We start from the raw sequence: 19,152 nt of genomic DNA, 5'->3' as shown, positions 1-19,152 counted from the left end.
AAGACTTGTCTTCAAAGAGCAAGGTAATTTAATGGGAGAAGCTTATTATTTCTTGCCCTGCATAGCTCATAGGGATCTTGGAAGATCTAACGAGATGTTGTGAATCCACATGCTTTAAAAAAAAGTTATTTAAAAAGTATACATTAATCTAATTTATACATTTTAAATAAAAATTCATTCAATGTCTTTTAAAAACTGTCTAATTTGCATCTGACCATCCACTTACATAATTTTACATCTTGCTTTAGTATTTATTAATGCTGTATAATGAATCTATTGAATATTTTCAGTTTTGATTTTTATCTCCAACATTTTGACTAAAATTTAATATATTTATTAATATCTATGGCAGGTGTCTCTTGGGATTTGAAAAGATACAATCCAATAGAATTAGATTTAAAATGTTATTAATCCCAGAAGTTCTTCTATTTTGAAAATGTTTCTCTGTCACTGAGTATACTGCTGGAAGAAGACTGACTTCAATGACTTTTTCTCCTTTTAAAGCTTCACTTTTCAGAGAAATTCTTCATGATGCTGATGGAATAGATAGTTGGGAGTTATGATCCTTATTGTTTCATTGTACGTAGCCTGTTTGTCACCAGGCTTTTTCTGTCACCTTGTCCCATTAAAAGCCTATCTTTGTTTCAGAAAATCAGCCATATTTTACATTTAATCTCTCATCGCTTTTCTGCTATTTCCTGCCATCTGCAGTCCACTCAGGCTTGTTTAATTCATTTTCTGCTCTCACAGCATTCCAACTAAGTATGCTTTCTCTAGTTAGGGGGATACTTTGACATTATCTTTAAAGACATCCAGAGCTGTTTTGGGACAAAGCATAAGGAAGACAGAAGAAGAATTGATGCATTTGAATTATGGTGTTGGTGAAGAATATTGAATATACCATGGGCTGCCAGAAAAACTAACAAGTCTATCTTAGAAGAAGTACAGCAAGAATGCTCCTTAGAAGTGAGGATGGCAAGACTTTATCTCATGTACTTTGAACATATTATCAGGAGGAACCAGTCCCAGAGAAGGATATCATGCTTGGTAAAGTATAGGGTCAGTGAAAAGGAGGAAGAACCTCAACTAGATCGACTGATGCAGTAGCTGCAACAGTAGGCTCAAGCACAGCAACGACTGTGCGAATGGTTCATGACCGGGCAGGGTTTCATTCTGTTTACATAGGGTCACTACGAGTTGGAACTGACTTGACGTCCCCTAACAGCAATAACAAGCGCTATATTAATCTGACTCAAATGGAAGCCTACAATTTATCCAATTTCTTTTTGCTAATAGTCCATGGGAGAGAAATAGAAAAGAATACATAGAAATAGGCCCTATTTAAGACTTGCTGTTATATTTTAGGTTAGGTTTGCTAGTGTAGAATATGAAATAAGAATCACACTTAAGTTATATTACCTCTGATGAAAACAGCCATAGTCAATCACCCTTGATAAATCTGTCTTCATTTAACACAGCAATAATGATTTTGTGAGAGGGAATATAAGAGACATCTAGCTGATGCCAGAAAAAAAAGTTGGCGGAAGTAATATTCTTCATTGGAGTTTGAAATTATTAAAACTAAATATAGTTATTAAAACCAAGAAGCTTTCATTTGAACAGAATAAGAGGATACTACGTGGTTTAAAGTCAGGAACGGTGTCCGTCAGAGTCGTATCTTTTCACCATGCTTACTCAATCTGTGTGCTGAGAAAATAATCTGAGAAGCTGGACTATATGAAGAAGAACACAGCATTGGGATTGGTGGAAGACTCATTAACAACCTGCAATATGCAGACACAACCTTGCTTGCTAAAAGTGAAGAGGACTTGAAGCACTTACTGATGAATATCAAAGTCTACAGCCTTCCGTATTGATTACACCTCAAAATAAAGAAAATAAAAGTTCCCCCAACTGGACCAATAAGCAACATCATGATAAATGGAAAAAAGATTGAAGTTGTCAAGGATTTCATTTTACTTGGATCCACAATCAATACCCATGGAAGCAGCAGTCAAGAAATCAAACCACATATTGCATTCAGCAAATCTGCTTCAAAAGACCTGTTTATAGATTGAAAAGCAAAGATGTCACCTTGAAGATTAAGGTGCACCAGACCTAAGCCAGGGTGTTTTCAGTCACCTCATATGCATGCAAAAGCTGGACAATGAATAATGAAGACCAAAGAAGTGATACCTTTGAATTATGGTGTTGGCAAAGAACGTTGAATATACCAGGGACTGCCAGAAGAACGAACAACTCTGTCTTGGAAGAAGCACATCCAGAATGCTCCTGGGAAGTGAGGATGGTGTTACATGCCCCATTGCTAGGGGTTATGGGGTGGAATTTATGAATGGACAGAATACAGGACATATTTAGAGCAGTGAAACAATTCTATATGATACTGTAATGGTAAACACATGATATTTTGCATTTGTCACAACCCGTAGGATGGTACAACACAAATTGTGATCCCCAATGTAAACTATGGACTTTAGTAAATAATAATGTATCAATATTGATTCATCAGTTCTAGCAACTGTACCACAGGAATGCACCATGTTAATAATAGGAGAAACAGTGTGCAGGGGCAAAAGGAGTACATAGGAACTCTCTGTACTTTCTGGAAAATTTGTCTGTAAACCTAATACTGCTCTAAAAAATAAAATCTATAAAACCTCTCAAAATCTAAAAGAAATAAAAATCTATAAGAAATACAGATTAACCAGTTTGTAATGGTGAAGTGATTTCTAAGGATGAAATCATTCAATATGTTCTAGTAAGAGTTGTATTTAATGAAGGTTATGTCCTTATCCCAATTTCATCCTAATTCAGCAATAGAAACTAAATCTTGCTATAATTATTGGTGTTTTTTTCTATGCATAGTTTTAATAAAATGATTTAGGAGTACAATATCTGCCTAGATGTGTAGATTTTAAATCGTATGCAATTATTTAAAGGACCCCTGGTGATTCAGTGGTTTAAGCGTTTGACTACTAACCAAAAGATTAGCAGTTCGAATCCGCCAGCTGCTCCTTGAAAATCCTACGGGCCAGTTCTACTCTGTCCTATAGGGTTGCTATGAATCGGAATCGACTCAATGGCAATGTTTTTTTATTTTTTTTAAATCAATTTAAAGATAAGTGAAAACATGTATATCTGCAAATATGCTTTTCAACTGCAAGTAATAAAATCTCCAATTCAAACTGGCTTAAGCTGTATGAAATGTATTAATTATACAACAGGATATTCAGAGACAGATTGGGTTCTAGGGCTGGTCAATTTTATGACTCAACACTGTTATCACAGGTCTAGGTTCTTGCTATATCTCTTCTATTCCATCCAGGGTATAGCCTCCACCCTGTGACTGTAACAAGATGGCTCCAACACTCCCACATTCCTCATCCAGACACAGGTCCAGAGTGAAGAAGGACATGGTCTCTATTAGGAGACAAGACAGCCTTCCCAGAAGCACTCCTCCAGATTTCCCCTCTTGCCTCACGGACGTGAATTGGGCCACATGCCCATTATTGAATCAAATACTGGAGAAAAGAGGAGATTGCCATGGTTGGCTTAGACAAGTCATAGAGAGGGGAATGGATGTTGGGTGGCAATAGCTCTTTGTTGTTCTTGTTGTCAGGTGTCATCGAGTCAATTCTGACTCACAACAACCCAGTGTTACAGAGAAGAGCCGTCCCATAGGGTTTCCCAGGCTGTGATCTTTACAGAAGCAGGTTGCCAGGTCTTTTCTTCCTTGGAGCTGCTGGGTGGGTTCTAACTACCAACCTTTCGTTTAGCAGCCAAGGGATTAACCATTGCACCACTAGGGCTCCTTAACCACTCTACGCAATAGACAAATAACTCCAGAAATTATTCCAAGGTGCTGCAACATCTCAACCGAAGAAAGACTCTTTGTGAATAGATTTACAAACACATCAACATATTTGTATAAAGAGACCGTTACATTTTTTTAGTTCAGTAATAAGCACGTTTAATGTTTAAAATAGATATTTTTATGTGAAGTAGCTCTTGGATATATCTCTAATAATCATCTCCATTGACATACATGGGGAATGAGTGAATGCTTTCTTCTGTACAAGTTTATACTTTATAAACATCTTTCTAATCATGCTTATTTGTAACCTGGCATAAACGTTGTCACACTGAATAAATGAGTTTTGTATTAAATTTAGACCTCTGTAACACAGGGGAGAGTTCAAACCAAAGATAGCGGCAATCTTTCACGGGCAAGAAGTCTCTGATTTTAAGGTATAAGAATAAAGATTCATTTTAATGTAGGTAAGCACCTTCATTCTTAAAGAAGTCACGTTTGTAGTCATGATCATTTAAAGACTGAATCTGCCTAATCTAAATGTATTCTCCAGATGTTTTCCCAACGTGTACATGACATTCTAATATTGTTTCTCTCTTTGTCACAGTGAGTCAAGGAGGTGTTGCTTTGGTCTCTGACATGTGTCCAGATCCTGGAATTCCAGAAAATGGCAGGAGAGCAGGCTCTGACTTCAGGTAGGAGATAATTTAATGGTTTGCAAAGCACATTATTTTCTAGCACAAATATACTTTTAGCTTATCAAATTTGTCTGTTTTGTACTTTCGAATTAATTGTTAATTGCTATTATAATTGGAGCCCTGGTGGTAGAGTGGTTAAGAGCCTGCTGCTAACCAAAATCTCAGAAGTTCAAATCCACCAGCCGCTCCTTGGAAACCCTATGGGGCAGTTCTACTCTGTCCTATAGGGTTGCTATGAGTCGAAATTGACTCAAAGGCAACAGGTGTGGTTTGGGTTTATTAAAATCAAAATTATTATGTAGCTATACTAGTTATAGAGCGTGAAAACATATCACACGTGGTAAAAAATTCAAGACACTCTAGAGTGATACTTTTCCCTATATGAGCCAAAATTAAAAATTTATAAAAATGTATATAATCAAAATTTTTCTTCACTGTTTTTTTTTCTGTTTTTAATCTGTTTTCTTAAAACATTTTAATTAATGTTTAAATGAAACAAGGCAAAATTTAATTATAGACTCATAATTGTTTCATTACATACACTTTTAAAAGGGTAAATTAGTGGCAGCCACTGCAATTTAATTTGGAAATCGTTGGGAATTACTTCACTAGGATTATAATGCACTCAAAACTGCTTTCTAGTTCTTTTATTATTAATGCAGAAGTGATATAATAAGGAGCCCTGGTGGCACAATGGTTAAGCACTCAGCTGCTAACTGAAATGTCTAAGATTTGAACCCACCAGCTGCTCTGTGGGAGAAAATACTTGGCGATCTGCTCCTGTAAAGATGACAGTCTAGGAAACCCTATGGGGCCGTTCTACTCTGTCATATAAGGTCACTGTCAGTTAGAATCGACTTGGCAGAACACAACAACAACAGTGATTATAACAGTGCTATTACTTTGAATTTTTGCACTTTCAACTAGTTCAAAGAAGTTTAACATTAGCCACTTTGCAAAACAGACGCAGCTATTAGGAGCTAGCCGCCAATCCAAGAGTCAAGGGGGCAAAACATTTGTTTGTCCTCACCATTTCTGAGAGGAAACAAGAGATATGTGTAGAGAATTTAGGCTACTGAAGTGAGCTGAGAAATAAAGGTAAGTAAGATGTTATAGAGGGAAGAAGGAATGCTATTCAACAAAATGGGAGAAGCAAGGGTATGTTTTATAGAAAAGGAATAAAATTTGTAGCAACAAAATGGCTACAATGAGATTGGTAATTTATAAAGGGTCTCTGTATGTATTGTTTTTAATGTGAAACAGAAGAAAAAAATGCTTTTTAACATCACAGTAAAGTCTGTTCTGTTTTGCAATAGACTGTTAGAATGGAAATCGGTTAAATATCTCAGATTTTGAGGAATACACTAAAACCCAGTGTTTTAGTTCACTAGAAGCAGACCCTGAGGTGGGGATTCTTATTCAAGTGATTTCTTGGGGGAATGCTCTCAGCAAAAGGGTAGTGGAAGGAGCAGGATAAGGCTGGAGTGGAAAGGTAACCTGGAAACTGGTGTTAGCTGGAGACTGGCTTCAGTCTGATCCCTTGAGGAGTTCTGGAACACAGATTGCACCAATGAGCTAGTCCAGTTTTGGTGCTCATTCACACATCTGCCAATCATCAACCCAGGGTAGTTCTCCAAAGCAAGAGTCAGTTATAAGTATGTATTAGCACTCAACAGTGGATGTGGTAGGGCAGATACACCAGCTGGTTAGAGGGGTCTGGGAGAAACCGAGAGCATCTCCTACAGCTAGCATTTGATCAAGAAGTTGTTAGGTGCATCTTAGTGACCCTAAGTACAACAGAACGAAACATTGCCTGGACCTGCGCCATCCTCGTAATCATTATTAAGTTTGAGCCCATTGTTGCAGCCACTGTGTCCATCCATCTCGGTGAGGGTCTTCCTCTTTTTCTCTGCTCTCTACTTTATCCAGCATGATGTCTTTCTCCAGGGACTGGTCCCCCCGATATCCAAAGTATGTGAGACAAAGTTCGGCCATCCTTGCTTCTAATGAGCATTCTGGCTGTACTTCTTCCAAGACAGATTTGTTCATTCTTCTGTCAGTCCATGGTATATTCAATATTCTTCTCCAACACCATAATTCAAATGCATCAATTCTTCTTCAGTCTTCCTTATTCATTGTCCAGTTTTCACATGCATACAAGACGACTGAAAACGTCATGGCTTGGATCAGGCACTCTTTAGTCCTTAAAGTGATATCTTTGCTTTTTAATACTTTCAAGAGATCTTTTGCAGCAGGCTTTGCCCAGTGCAATGCGTCCTTCGATTCTTGACTGCTGCTTCCATGGGAGTTGCTTGTGGATCCAAGTGAAATGAAATCCTTGACAACTTCAGTATTTTCTCTGTTTATCATGATGTTGCTTATTGGTCCAGTTGTGAGGATTTTTATTTTCTTAATGTTGAGGTGCAATCCATACAGAAGGCTGTAGTCTTTGATCTTCATCAGTAAGTGCTTCAAGTCCTCTTCACTTTCAGCAAGCAAGGTTGTGTCATCTGCATATCGCGGGTTGTTAATGAATCTTCCTCCAGTCCTGATGCCCTGTTCTTCTTCATATAGTCCAGCTTCTTGGATTATTTGCTCAGCATACAGATTGAATAAGTATGGTGAAAGTTTACAACCCTGGCACACACCTTTCTCGATTTTAAACCATGCAGTATCCACTTGTTCTGTTCTAATGACTGCCTCTTGGTCTAAGTACAGGTTACTCTTGAGCACAATTAAGTGTTCTGGAATTCCCATTCTTTGCAATGTTATGCATAATTTGTTATGATCCAGACAGTCAAATACCTTTGCATACTCAATAAAACACAGGCAAACATCTTTCTGGTATTCTCTGCTTTCAGTTATGATCCATCTGACATGAGCAATGATATCCCTTGTTCCATGTTCTCTTCTGAATCTGGCTTGAATTTTTGGCAGTTTCCTGTTGATATACTGCTGCAATGGCTTTTGAATGATCTTTAGCAAAATTTTACTTGTGTGTGATATTAATGATATTCTTCCATAGTTTCTGCATTCTGTTGGATCACTTTTCTTTGAAATGGGTACAGATATAGACTCTTCCCGTCAATTGGCCAGGTAGCTGTCTTCCAAATTTCTTGGCATTGATGAGTGAGCATTTCCAGCACTGCATTTGTTTATTGAAACATCTCAACTTGTATTCCATCAATTCCTGGAGCGTTTTTTTTCGCCAGTGTCTTCAGGGCAGCTTGGACTTTGTCCTTCAGTACCATCGGTTCCTGATCATATGCTACCTCCTGAAATAGTTGAAAGCCGACCAATTTTTTTTTGGTACAGTGAGTGATTCTGTGTATTCCTTCCATCTTCTTTTGATGCTTCCTGCGTCGTTCATTATTTTCCCTGTAGAATCCTTCAATATTGTAACTCAAGGCTTGAATTTTTTCTTTAATTCTTTCAGCTTGAGAAATGCTGAACATGTTCTTCCCTTTTGGTTTTCTATCTCCAGGTCTTTGCACATTTCATTATAGTACTTTGCTTTATCTTCTCGAGCTGCCCTTTGTAATCTTCTGTTTAGTTCTTTTACTTCATCATTTCTTCCCTTTGCTTTAGCTACTTGACATTCAAGAGTAAGTTTCAGAGTCTCTTCTGACATCCATTTTGTTCTTTTCTTTCTTTCCTGTCTTTTTAATGACCTCTTGCTTTCTTCATGTATGATGTCCTTGATGTTATTCCACAACTTGTCTATTCTTCGGTCATTAGTGTTCAACCCATCAAATCTGTTCTTGAGATGGTCTCTAAATTCAGGTGGGATTTACTCAAGGTTGTACTTTGGCTTTTGTGGGGTTGTTCTAATTTTCTTCAACTTGAACTTGAACTTGCATGTAATCAGTTGATGGTCCGTTCCATAGTCGGCTCTTGGCCCTGTTCTGACAGATGGTATTGAAATTTTCCATTGTCTCTTTCCACAGATGTAGTCATTTTGACTCCTGCGTATTCCATCTGGCGAGATCCACAAGTATAGTCACCATTTATGTTGGTGAAAAAAGATATTTGCAGCGAAGAAGTCGTTGGTCTTGCAAAATTCTATTGTGCAATCTCTTTCCCTTTCCAGTTGCCAGTAATTATCAATGGGTCTTGACTGCATGTTTGATGAATTTAAGTTGGTAAAAATCTTCAATTTCTTCATCTTTGGCCTTAGTGGTTTCTGGGTAAATTTGAATAGTAGTTGTTTTAATTGGTCTTGCTTGTAGGCATATTATCCTATCACTGAGAACATTGTACTTCAGGGTAGATCTGGAAAATGTTCTTTTTGAAGATGAGCACAATGTCATTCGTCTTCAATTTGTCAATCCCAGGATAGTAGACCACATGATTATCTGATTCAAAATGGCCCATTCCAGTCCATTTCAGCTCACTAATGCCTAGGATATCAATGTCTAGCATTCCATTTCATTTTTAACGACTTCCAATTTCCCTAGATTCATACTTCTTACATTCCACAGTCCGATTAGTAATGGATGTTTGCAGCTGTTTCTTCTCATTTTGAGTCGTGTCACAGCAGTAAATTAAGGTCCTGAAAGTTTATATCCATCCAAGTCATTAAGGTCGACTCCTCTTTGAGGAGGCAGCTCTTCCCCAGTCATATTTTGAGTGCCTTTCCACCTGAGAGGCTCATCTTCTGGCACTATATCAGACAGTGTTCTGTTGCTATTCGTAAGGCTTTCACTGGCCAATTTTTTTGAAAGAAGACCAGCAGATTCTTCTTCCTAGTCTATCTTAATCTGGGAGCTCTGCTGAAACCTGCCCACCAAGGATGATCCTGCTGGTATTTGAAATACAAGTGGCAAAGCTTCCAGTATTACAACAACACACAAGCCACCAAAGTACAACAAAGTGACAGGCACGTGGTGGTTGACCAAGAAGAACGGCTAATAAAGAAGCATGCTGCTTTCAAATATATGAAATAGCAATCATCTGGAACATTAAGGGAGTTTATCTCTTTGGAACAAAGCAAATACATGATATTACAAATCATTGTTAAAAATCAGAGAGCTTTCTGTCCTATGTATTCTCTCTCATCTCAGAAATTACCTCCTCTATGTCCTCCTCACCTAGAGAAAAGTGAGATTCATGTCTTGCATTCAAAGAATCTTAGATGTACCTCCATTAGAAGTTACAGCAACAAATCATAATTATGTGTTTACGTATCTATTTCCCCTACTTGGTTTAAGCTTCTCCAGGACAGGGATGGTGTCCTATTCATTTCTGCTTCATCAGTGACTGAAACAATGCCCGATACAAAGAAGAAACAACATATATATGTCAAATGTACTCTGTGTATTAGGTGGATTGCCCCTACTGTACTTTACCAGCCCTGAAATTCTTCCTAGGAATATAGAAATCTTCTTGGTCTATTTTGTACAGCCCAACTCATCTTAGGCTATAGTTTTCTTTTAAAGTAAAGTGAATTAAATTATTTTTGATAATACCAAAATGTTCAAATTATATTGCATGATAAATGGAGCTGGAGAAAGTGTTTAATCTTCAGAAGTTAATGGAGAATTTAGTAATATTCAGGACCGGTATCCATTTATCACAAGTACAATAATGAATCTTTGTATTAGGGTGTTAGGTTGATGTCCTGGGACTTGCTGTATCTCATTTTCATAGCAGCTATGAGAATTATTTCAGAAGAAATACTTATTTCTAAGAAGAGGTGCAACATCGGGTTAAGCCTTAGCTCTGTGTTGATTTGGCTAAGGGGAGAAGCCAGGGTGGGCACAGGCATGGCCAATCGAGGGAGAAACGTAGAACCTAACATCAGGTAAGACTTTTAATCTTTCTCTTTGACAGTTTCCTGGGGAATCTCTATGCTGTTTACATGTCTCCAAGTTTGTGGCAGTTAAATAACATAACCAAAAAACCAAACCTGTTGCCATTGAGTCGATTCCGACTCCTAGTGACCCTTACAGGGCAGAGTAGAACCGCCCCATAGAGTTTCCAAGGAGCAGCTGGTGGATTCGAACTGCCAACCTTTTGGTGAGCAGCCATAGCACTTAACCACTGTGCTGCCAGGATGTCCAAATAATATAACAGATGTGAAAAATGATTTGAAAGATTAAATTTTCTATTAAATCAAATACGAATGTGAAATAATATTTTTTCCTTGTGTGAATGCATATGTATATATATGTGTGTGTGTTTACATATACGTATATGTGTATATATATAAAACTGTGATAAGTTAGTTCTAGTAGCTTTTTTGTAGTTTTTATGGGGGTTTCTCCGTAGGCAAGCCTATCATCTGTGCCTGAAGACAGTTTTACATTTTTTTTGCAGTCTGAAGGCCTTTTATTTCTTTTTCTCATCTGAACGCACTGGCTAGAACCTATATTACAAGGCTTAATAGAAGCGGTGACAAGTGGTGAGACCCCCTTGCCTTATTCCCGATCTTAGGTGGAAAGCATTCTGTTTTCGCTGTTAGATGTGGTATTAGCTCTAACATCGCCATAGACGCCCTTTATCAGGTTGAGGAAGAGCCTTTGAATTTTTAGTTTGTTGGAAGTCATTATCAGGAATGGATGTTTGGTTTTGCCAAATGCTTTTTCTGAATCTATTAAGACTATCTTTTTTTTTTCTTAGTATCTTACTATGATGACTGATTTTCAAAAGTTAAACCACCACGGCATTGCTGGGATAAAATTCATTTTGTAATGAAGTATTACCAGATTATGTATTCTTGGATTTTATTGGCTAAAGAATTGCTTAGCTCTTTTGCACTTATGTTCACAAGAGATATTAGTCTGCAGTCTTTTCTTGTAATGACTTTATCTGGTTTTCCTGTCAGAGTAATGCCAGCCTTATAAAAATAATTGAGAAATAGTCTCTATTCTTGAATATTCTGAAGATTTTTTTGTAGACTTGATAATATTTCTTTCTCAAATGTTTGGGAAAATTCACCAGTGAGGCCATTTGAATCTGCAGTTTTTTGTGAAAAAAAGTTTTTAAATTACAAATTCAACTTCTTTACTACTTATAGGCCTGTTCAGATTATCTCTTTCTACTTGCATGAGCTCAGACATAACACCGATTGTGAGGATGGCACAGGACAGGGCAGTGTTTCGTTCTGTTGTACACGTGGTCGCTGGGAGTCGGAACCGACTCGAGGGCACCTAAGAACAACTTGTGTGAGCTTTGATAGTTTGTATCCTTCAAGGAATTTGTCAATTTCATCTACATTGTCAAATTTATTGCCATAAAGACATTTATAGCATTCCTTTATTATCCTTTAAAATGCATGGTTATGTTGTGGCTCTAATTCCCGATATTGGTATTTTTTGCTCGTTTACCTGATCCATATGGCTAGAGACATATCAATGTTATTGATCGCAAACAAACAAACAAAACATCACCTTTGGTTTCACTGATTTTTAATTCATTTGGCTTATCTTCTATTCCACTGATTTCTGCTCTGATCTTTATTATTTCCTTTTTTCTGCTTAGTATGTGTTTTGTTTGCTCTTATGTTTTGATTTCTTAATATTGATGCTGAGGCCAGTGATCTACACACCATTAAATTTCCCTCTAAGAACAGTTTGAACTGTATCTCATAGATTTTGATATATTGTGTTTCCATTTTCATGTGATTCAGAATAATCTCTAGTTGCCCTTGTGGTTACTTCTTTAATCCATGAATTATTTAGAAGTTTGTTATTTAGTTTCCATATATTTGGGCATTTTTCAGGGATCTTTGTGATCATAGAACATACTTCATATGACTTGAATTCTTTTAATTTATTAAAAATTGCTTTATGGCTTAGACTATGGTTTCTCATGATAAATGTTCCCTATGCACTTGAAAAGAATGGATATTCTGTTATTGTTGGGTGAAGTGTTTTACAAATGTCAACGAGGTCAAGTTGGTTGATAGTGTTGTTCAAGTCTTTGTTAGCCTTATTAGCTTTCTGACCACTTGATCTATCTGTTATTGAAAGAGTGGTGTTGAAATGTCCTACTGCAATTGTGGTTTGGCTATTTCTCATTGCAGTTTTATCAGTTTTTACTTCATGCATTTTGAAGCTTTTTTTTTTAGGTACATAAATGTTTAAAACCACTATATCTACTTGATGAATTCATACCTTTGACATTATGAAATGACCCTTTTTTATCCGTGCTTCTGAAACCAACTTTGTCTTGTATTAGTATAGCCACTCCTGCCTTCTTTTTGATTAGTGTTAGTACGGTAACTCTGTATATGAATTTTTGTATATCCTTCTGCATCCAATCTGTTGCAATGTGTTGTTTGGGTTAAAGTACAAAGAAAAAAAATCCAGCCTCACATGTAGTTGAAAAAGGAAGAATTATTTTAATAACCTTTTTCCAATAATTGTGTATACTTTTCGTCAGTATGATCACAAACATTGACAGATAATATTTTCTTAAAAGTTAATTTGGAATGTGGAATATGAAATCATAACAATAAACATTTTGTGCTATTTCACTTCAAAATCCATTGGTCAAGCTTCCATTTTGAATGATTCGTTTATACAGAAGTGATTTTGTACCTGTTGCATTGTCGTTTGGCATATATTGATTCATTAAGTCATGAGTTCTTCCAAAGGCTGACACATTTCATTATACAATTAAAAAAAAAAAAAACTGGTTAATATCACCTCTTATCTCATCAGAAAGTCTTTAAGCATTGGGAAACTGTCAAACTTATGATGGCAGATAGAAATTTTCCAAAATTCTTATTTTTATTTGACAGCTTACGTTTTATCATTGGCAACAAATTTTGTCAGTAATTTTCCTTACAGTGAAAGGCTCATTTCTGCATTTTTGAGAAAAATGTCTGACAAATAGTTGACTCTTAGCAGTAATAGTTTGTCAGTCGTTCTTTCAAGCAAAAACATGTTCCATGAAAAAAAAAAAAGCAAGTATTTCAATTTACAACCCAAATAATTGTGCACATGTTCTTCCTCGAGGTCACCCGCATACTTCAGTATGCACCAGAGACGCTTTATGTTTTCAAGGGTCAAGATTATTACAGTTGATCATTTTTTACTGCTTCATCAATAGCTCTCTTCAATGACACTGGCTTTTTTTTCTTGGTAGTGTGTGTTGCCATTCGCCTTAATTTGTGCATACTCCATCAATTTTGCCTACTATTGCATTTACATCATCAATGGAAATGGTAAGCCAGTGAAAAAGACACACAGCAAATTAGTATTTACTATTGTGAGGATAGTTTTGACCTTGCAGACCCTCTGAAAGAGTCTCACTACCCAGCCCAGGGATCTGTGGCCTACACTTAGGGAAAAGGTGTACTAGGGATACAAGTTGATTCTATTCAGTATAAAATTTATTTCTGGAGTTATGAAGAGAAAGAACATCGAAAGAAACACGCTATTCAGATAGTTGCAACATTGAATTTAATGTCATCAACGCTGGTAGCTTTGTATTGCACAGATGTCAGATGTGCAAGACCTTTCCATGTTTTCTGATCACCTCAACTTGTTATTAGCCATCTGATGGTAGAGCTCAAGGATGTTCATATGTAAACTGGTAGACCGCAGCTATATGAAAGATAACTTGTGAGCATTAAATGAAATGGTAGGTGAATGAGCCTAGCATATAATTAGTTCACTATAAATCTTGATGTTTTAAACAGAAGGAGGGTATTCTTAATTGCTCAAAGTCTTTTTGAGGCAGTTGTTAATGAACGGCAATTTGATTCTTTCTAAATTCTTATAATCAAAACTAATGACCAACATATAATTGAAACTAATGATCAACATTGTCCAGATGAGTAGATGGAACTCATTTGTTGTTAGCACTGTAATTATATGTAATTTGGCACAGTTTTGTTTGAAAATAATTCACTTTATTAGGTTGGTAAAATATCCCTCATCTGCTTTCATTTATATTAGTAGCCTTCCTTTGGAAATCTCTTTTCCAAAGAAAATCTAAATATTAATTCCAGCATTATCTATAAAGAATTCTAAATAAATGAGCCCTAAAAAGAAAGATTTTTGTTTGAATTCTGGTCATTTCTGGAATAGTTTGCTTCACCATGAACCACTGTCTAAAATACAAATTATATTCATTAGAAACAGATATTTATGAATAGAATTGATGGAAAAATTCAGATAGCAACATGTTAAGGAGGGAGCAGACTAGCAATGAAGAGTTTATGGGTGGTGTCTTAGTTTCTTAGGGACGCTAAAACAGAAATACCGCAGTGAGTGGATTTAATGAGCAGACATTTATCTTCTCACAGTGTAGGAGGCCAGAAGCCTGAATTCGGGGTGCTAGCACTAAGGGAAGGCTCTCTCTGTCCGCTCTGGGGGAAAACCCTTGTCTCAGCTTCTCTAGCATCCTTCTTGGCATGCCCTGCAGATCTCCCCGCAGCATCCACCTTTCTCCCGTTTGTGCTTATTTGCATCTGTGCCTGGTCTGCTCCTTATATATTTCAAAAATGATTGGTCTAAAATGCATCCTACAATGATATGGGCTTACTAACAGAATAAAGAAAATTTTGTTCCCAAATGGGATTATAAGAGTTAGGATTCCAACATATTTTCTTTTTCTTTTGGGGTAGAGGAGAAGATGGATACTGGAATCTATTGTTCATCTATTCCCTATGCTAGATAGGATATGTATCCCATACCCAAGCAGAGAGAATTATCCTCATTTTTACAAATATGACTATTGAGATTCAGGATGTTAACCAGGTACTATATCTGTTCAGAGTCGGAGCCAGGAGCAGAAGATTCAAACACCCTGTTTATGACAATGGTTTGTAGTAAGCAAAATTAATTATAATTACTGAATATTGTTACACTTATCATGCGGGACCACTGGGTAGCGTTGCACAGTTTGTAGACTTCATAAAGTAGCCAGCTGAAGAGTCAAGATATAGTAGAAACTCAACTTTGAGTCCACCATTCTAAATCATGCATTTTAATATAGGTTGCATATGTTAGCAGAAAGGGCATCTTGTTTTAATTGATTACAAGTATCGATGTCATTTTCTAATTTGCACAAAGAATACACATAGATTAGATGCCACCATGCTAGACACTGCCAGATGTTACATGTTCTTTACCTTGTTAGCTGCCGTCAGATTGGTCCCCAAGTCGCGGCAACCCCATGAAGAACAGAATATGATGATTGTGATCCACAGATTTTCATTGGATCATTTTTTGGAAGTAGATTACCAGGCCATTCTTCCATATGTTCTTTATACATAAATATTATTTCTAATCCTGAAATCTATCCTATAAAATAATCTTTATCACGTCATAGATGTTGAAATCGAATTTTGGGAGGTCTCTGATTTCTCTAAAACTTGGACTCTTTCTCTGCTTCTATGGTCCTCTTTGCTTTTCTTCAGAATGTGTCCCTTCCTTTAATCTCCATGATGGAAACTCCATTTAATCCAGTTCTGTCCTGACAAAAGCCGCTGTGCCTATTCTAAAACTTCCTCCTTCCCTCAGAGTGGCGGTGGCTACCCTTCAGTCTTCTGTATTTCATCTTTGAATTCTTAGTCATGTTCCTGTTAAAGTATGTGTTTCCTTCCTGCCACGCCTGCACCCCCCGACAGATGTTCTTAGCTGACCATTTTCCCTCAAGGTGACCAACGTGGGCTGATACAGAAACAAATGAGTGGCTCAGATAAGCAAATCTGGGAAGCACTGACAAATGCTCAAATGCTCAGTGGTTTTCCGAAGGAAATTTTTCTGTCTTTTTTTTGCAGATAGAGTATATTATAATCCATCTCTGCACTCGCCTGGCCACACCCAAACCAAACCAAATCCACTGCTGTCTTGTCAATTCCGACTCGTAACAACACTATAGGGTTTCCAACACTGTAAATCTTTACAGAAGCCCACTGCCATGTCTTGCTCCTGTGGAGCAGCTGGTGGATTCAAATCGCTGACCTTTTGGTTAGCAGCCAACTCCTTTAACCGCTGCGCCACCGCCACCGGGGCTCCTTCCTGCCCGCACAATTGGCTTACATTTGAATGACAAGGGGTTGTCTGCTTCCACCCCACTCTGTCCCATGATTTCCACTTTTCCCAGCTGCGTTGTGTGTGCACCACGTATTGATTTTTATGTCACCACATTAATGGTGAGGTCCTGAAGGAAAGGGCTGGGCCGTGTTAATTTTATTTCTTATTACTGTGCCCAACACATGGCAGATACTTCTTTCTGTTGAATTAGATTAAATTGAAGCCACTAAGCCTGTCCCTAGGGATATATGATGACAACCTCATTAGTACCCTTAAACCAATTAATTTAACAACTGTGGTCAAAGAACAGATTAACTTTTCTTAAAAGGTGACCTAAGAAATTTGGTAATTGTAAGAGTGAGAGTTATGACTTAAAACCTAACCTTCTCATTTTCATTATTGATATTTACATATCACCATTCATGCTCACAACTTTTGTTCTTATGTCTTAGCACTTTTTTCTCCAAAGAATCTTGCATTTATGTTTCATTTTATTTTACACATTTACTTTATGAAGTGTGTCAAATGAAATCATTTGTCATTAAATAAAAGGAGAAACTGAAGTACATGAGGAATAAATTACATAGTGAAAGAGAAGCAGAAACAAATCCATAACCCAAGTCTCTTGACAAACTGCTGCTCATTTCTAATTTCTACATTTAGTTCTCTTCTTTTCCTTGTAACATGTTAATAGTTTTATTTATAGGTATTAAAATGTCTCAGCGGTTAGCTTTTTTATTTCACCATTATAGATCAACTCCAGTGACAAAAGAGCCACCCGCCTCTTGTTAAATGAAAATATAAAGAATTACCCTTACAGATAAGGAGCCCTGGTGCCACAACAGTTAAACACTCAGCTGCTAACCTAAAGTTTGGCAGCTCGAACACACCCAGGGGCTCTGAGGGAGAAAACCTGGCTATCTGCTCCCATAAAGATGACAGCCTAGGACACTCTATGGGGCAGTTCTACTCGGTCACGTGGGGTCGCTATGAGTCAGAAGCAACTCGACAGCACCTAACAACAGCAGCAATTATAGGTCGTATAGAGACCAGGAAACAAATTTGGTGTTCCTTTCCTTAAGATTTGATGTTTATTAAGTTCTGTTATTGAATTATTTTTCAAAGAATAGAGGACTGAATAAAACATGGACAAATTGTGAGCTATTGCAGATTTTAGTGTTCGAGTTGTTCAAGGGCGTCATCGTGATAATGTTGACTTCTTACATGATGGAGAGAATAGTGAAGAAATATCTGGGGACTTCGGATTATCTCCATTTGGTATGTCCATCTGTTTTGGGGTGGGTTTTCTTCTTCTCCTTACTTCCTTTTTTTTTGTAATAATGAACAATTCAATTATATCATAAAGTTGAAGCAAACACATAAACCAAACCCTGTGTATAGTATTTAAAATTAATTTTCCCTTTTCACTCTTTCTTTTCTCTATGATTCTATTTAGTCTATATTTTCCCTGATTTATTTAGATATTCTGTCTTCTCTGTGGAGCCCTTGTGGCGCAGTGGTTAACAGCTCGGCTACTAACCAAAAAGTCAGCAGTTCAAATCCACCAGGCCCTCCTTGGAAACTCTACGGGGCAGTTCAACTCTGGGTCGCTATGAGGGTTGGAATCGACTCGAAGGCAACGGGTTTGGTGTTTTTGGTTTTTGGTCCTCTCTATAGTGCTAAAATATATTTTGTTATATATTTTACCCGATGATTCAGATCTTATCATAATGCAAGCCTTCACTTCATTCAAGTCTCTCCTCAAATGTCACTCCCTGACCATGCTACCTCAAAGAAGCCATTCCACCACACGTCATCACTCTCTCTTCTTTCCTTGCTTTAGTTTTCCTCCCTAGCCCTGACCACCATCTAAAATCACCTACATATACGTTCACTTTTATTTTAATAAGCATAATGCAGGTTTATTATCTCTCTTCACCACAAGAGTGTAAACTTTGTAAAGAATGAAACTTTGTTGTCTTTACTGTGGCATTTCCACTGCCTAGCGCTTGGCTCAGAAGGAGTGTTTAGAAAATATTTATTAAATAAGATTGTTTTTACTTTTATATTAGGAATGCATTTTTTTAAAAATTGTTCTTTAAGTGAAAATCTACAGTTCAAGTTAGTTTCTCATACAAAAATCTATACACACATTATGTGACCCTACCTGCTCTCCCTATAATGTGACAGCACACTCCTCCTTTTCATCCCAGTTTTCCCAGGTCCATTCAACCAGCTCCTGCCCCTTCCTGCCTTCTCATCTCACCTCTGGACAGGAGCTGTCCATTTAGTCTCATGTATCTACTTGAGCTAAGAAGCACTCTCTTCATGAGTATCAGTTTATGTCTTACAGTTCAGTCTAATATATGTCTGAAGAGTTGGCTTCGGGAGTGGTTTCAGTTCTGGGCTAACAGAGAGTCGCAGAAGCCATGTCTTCTGGGGTTCCACCAGTTTCAGTCAGACCATTAAGCCTAGTCTTTTTACTAGAACTTGAGTTCTGCACCCCACCTTTCTCCTGCTCCATCAGGGACTCTGTTGTATTCCCTGTCAGGGCAGTCATTGGTGGTAGCCGGACACCATCTAGTTCTTCTGGTCTCAGGCTGATGGAGTCTCTGGTTTATGTGGCCCT

The 19,152-nt window shown here is 37.3% G+C and overlaps 1 protein-coding gene across 1 annotated transcript in view; it reads left to right on the top strand.

Annotated features, from left to right (window-relative positions):
* Window positions 1-19,152, top strand: part of LOC101344436 (CUB and sushi domain-containing protein 1-like) — a 1,691,327-nt gene that overhangs the window by 1,019,120 nt on the left and 653,055 nt on the right. Inside the window, exon 7 of the mRNA XM_023743077.1 lies at window positions 4,440-4,527. Coding sequence (XP_023598845.1) covers window positions 4,440-4,527 — 88 coding nt within the window. The remainder of the gene's footprint in view (window positions 1-4,439; window positions 4,528-19,152) is intronic.

The sequence above is a fragment of the Trichechus manatus genome, unplaced genomic scaffold (genome assembly GCF_000243295.1).
Source record: "Trichechus manatus latirostris isolate Lorelei unplaced genomic scaffold, TriManLat1.0 scaffold00234, whole genome shotgun sequence".
Lineage (NCBI taxonomy): Eukaryota > Metazoa > Chordata > Mammalia > Sirenia > Trichechidae > Trichechus > Trichechus manatus.
This window is presented reverse-complemented; position numbering and strand designations above follow the sequence as displayed.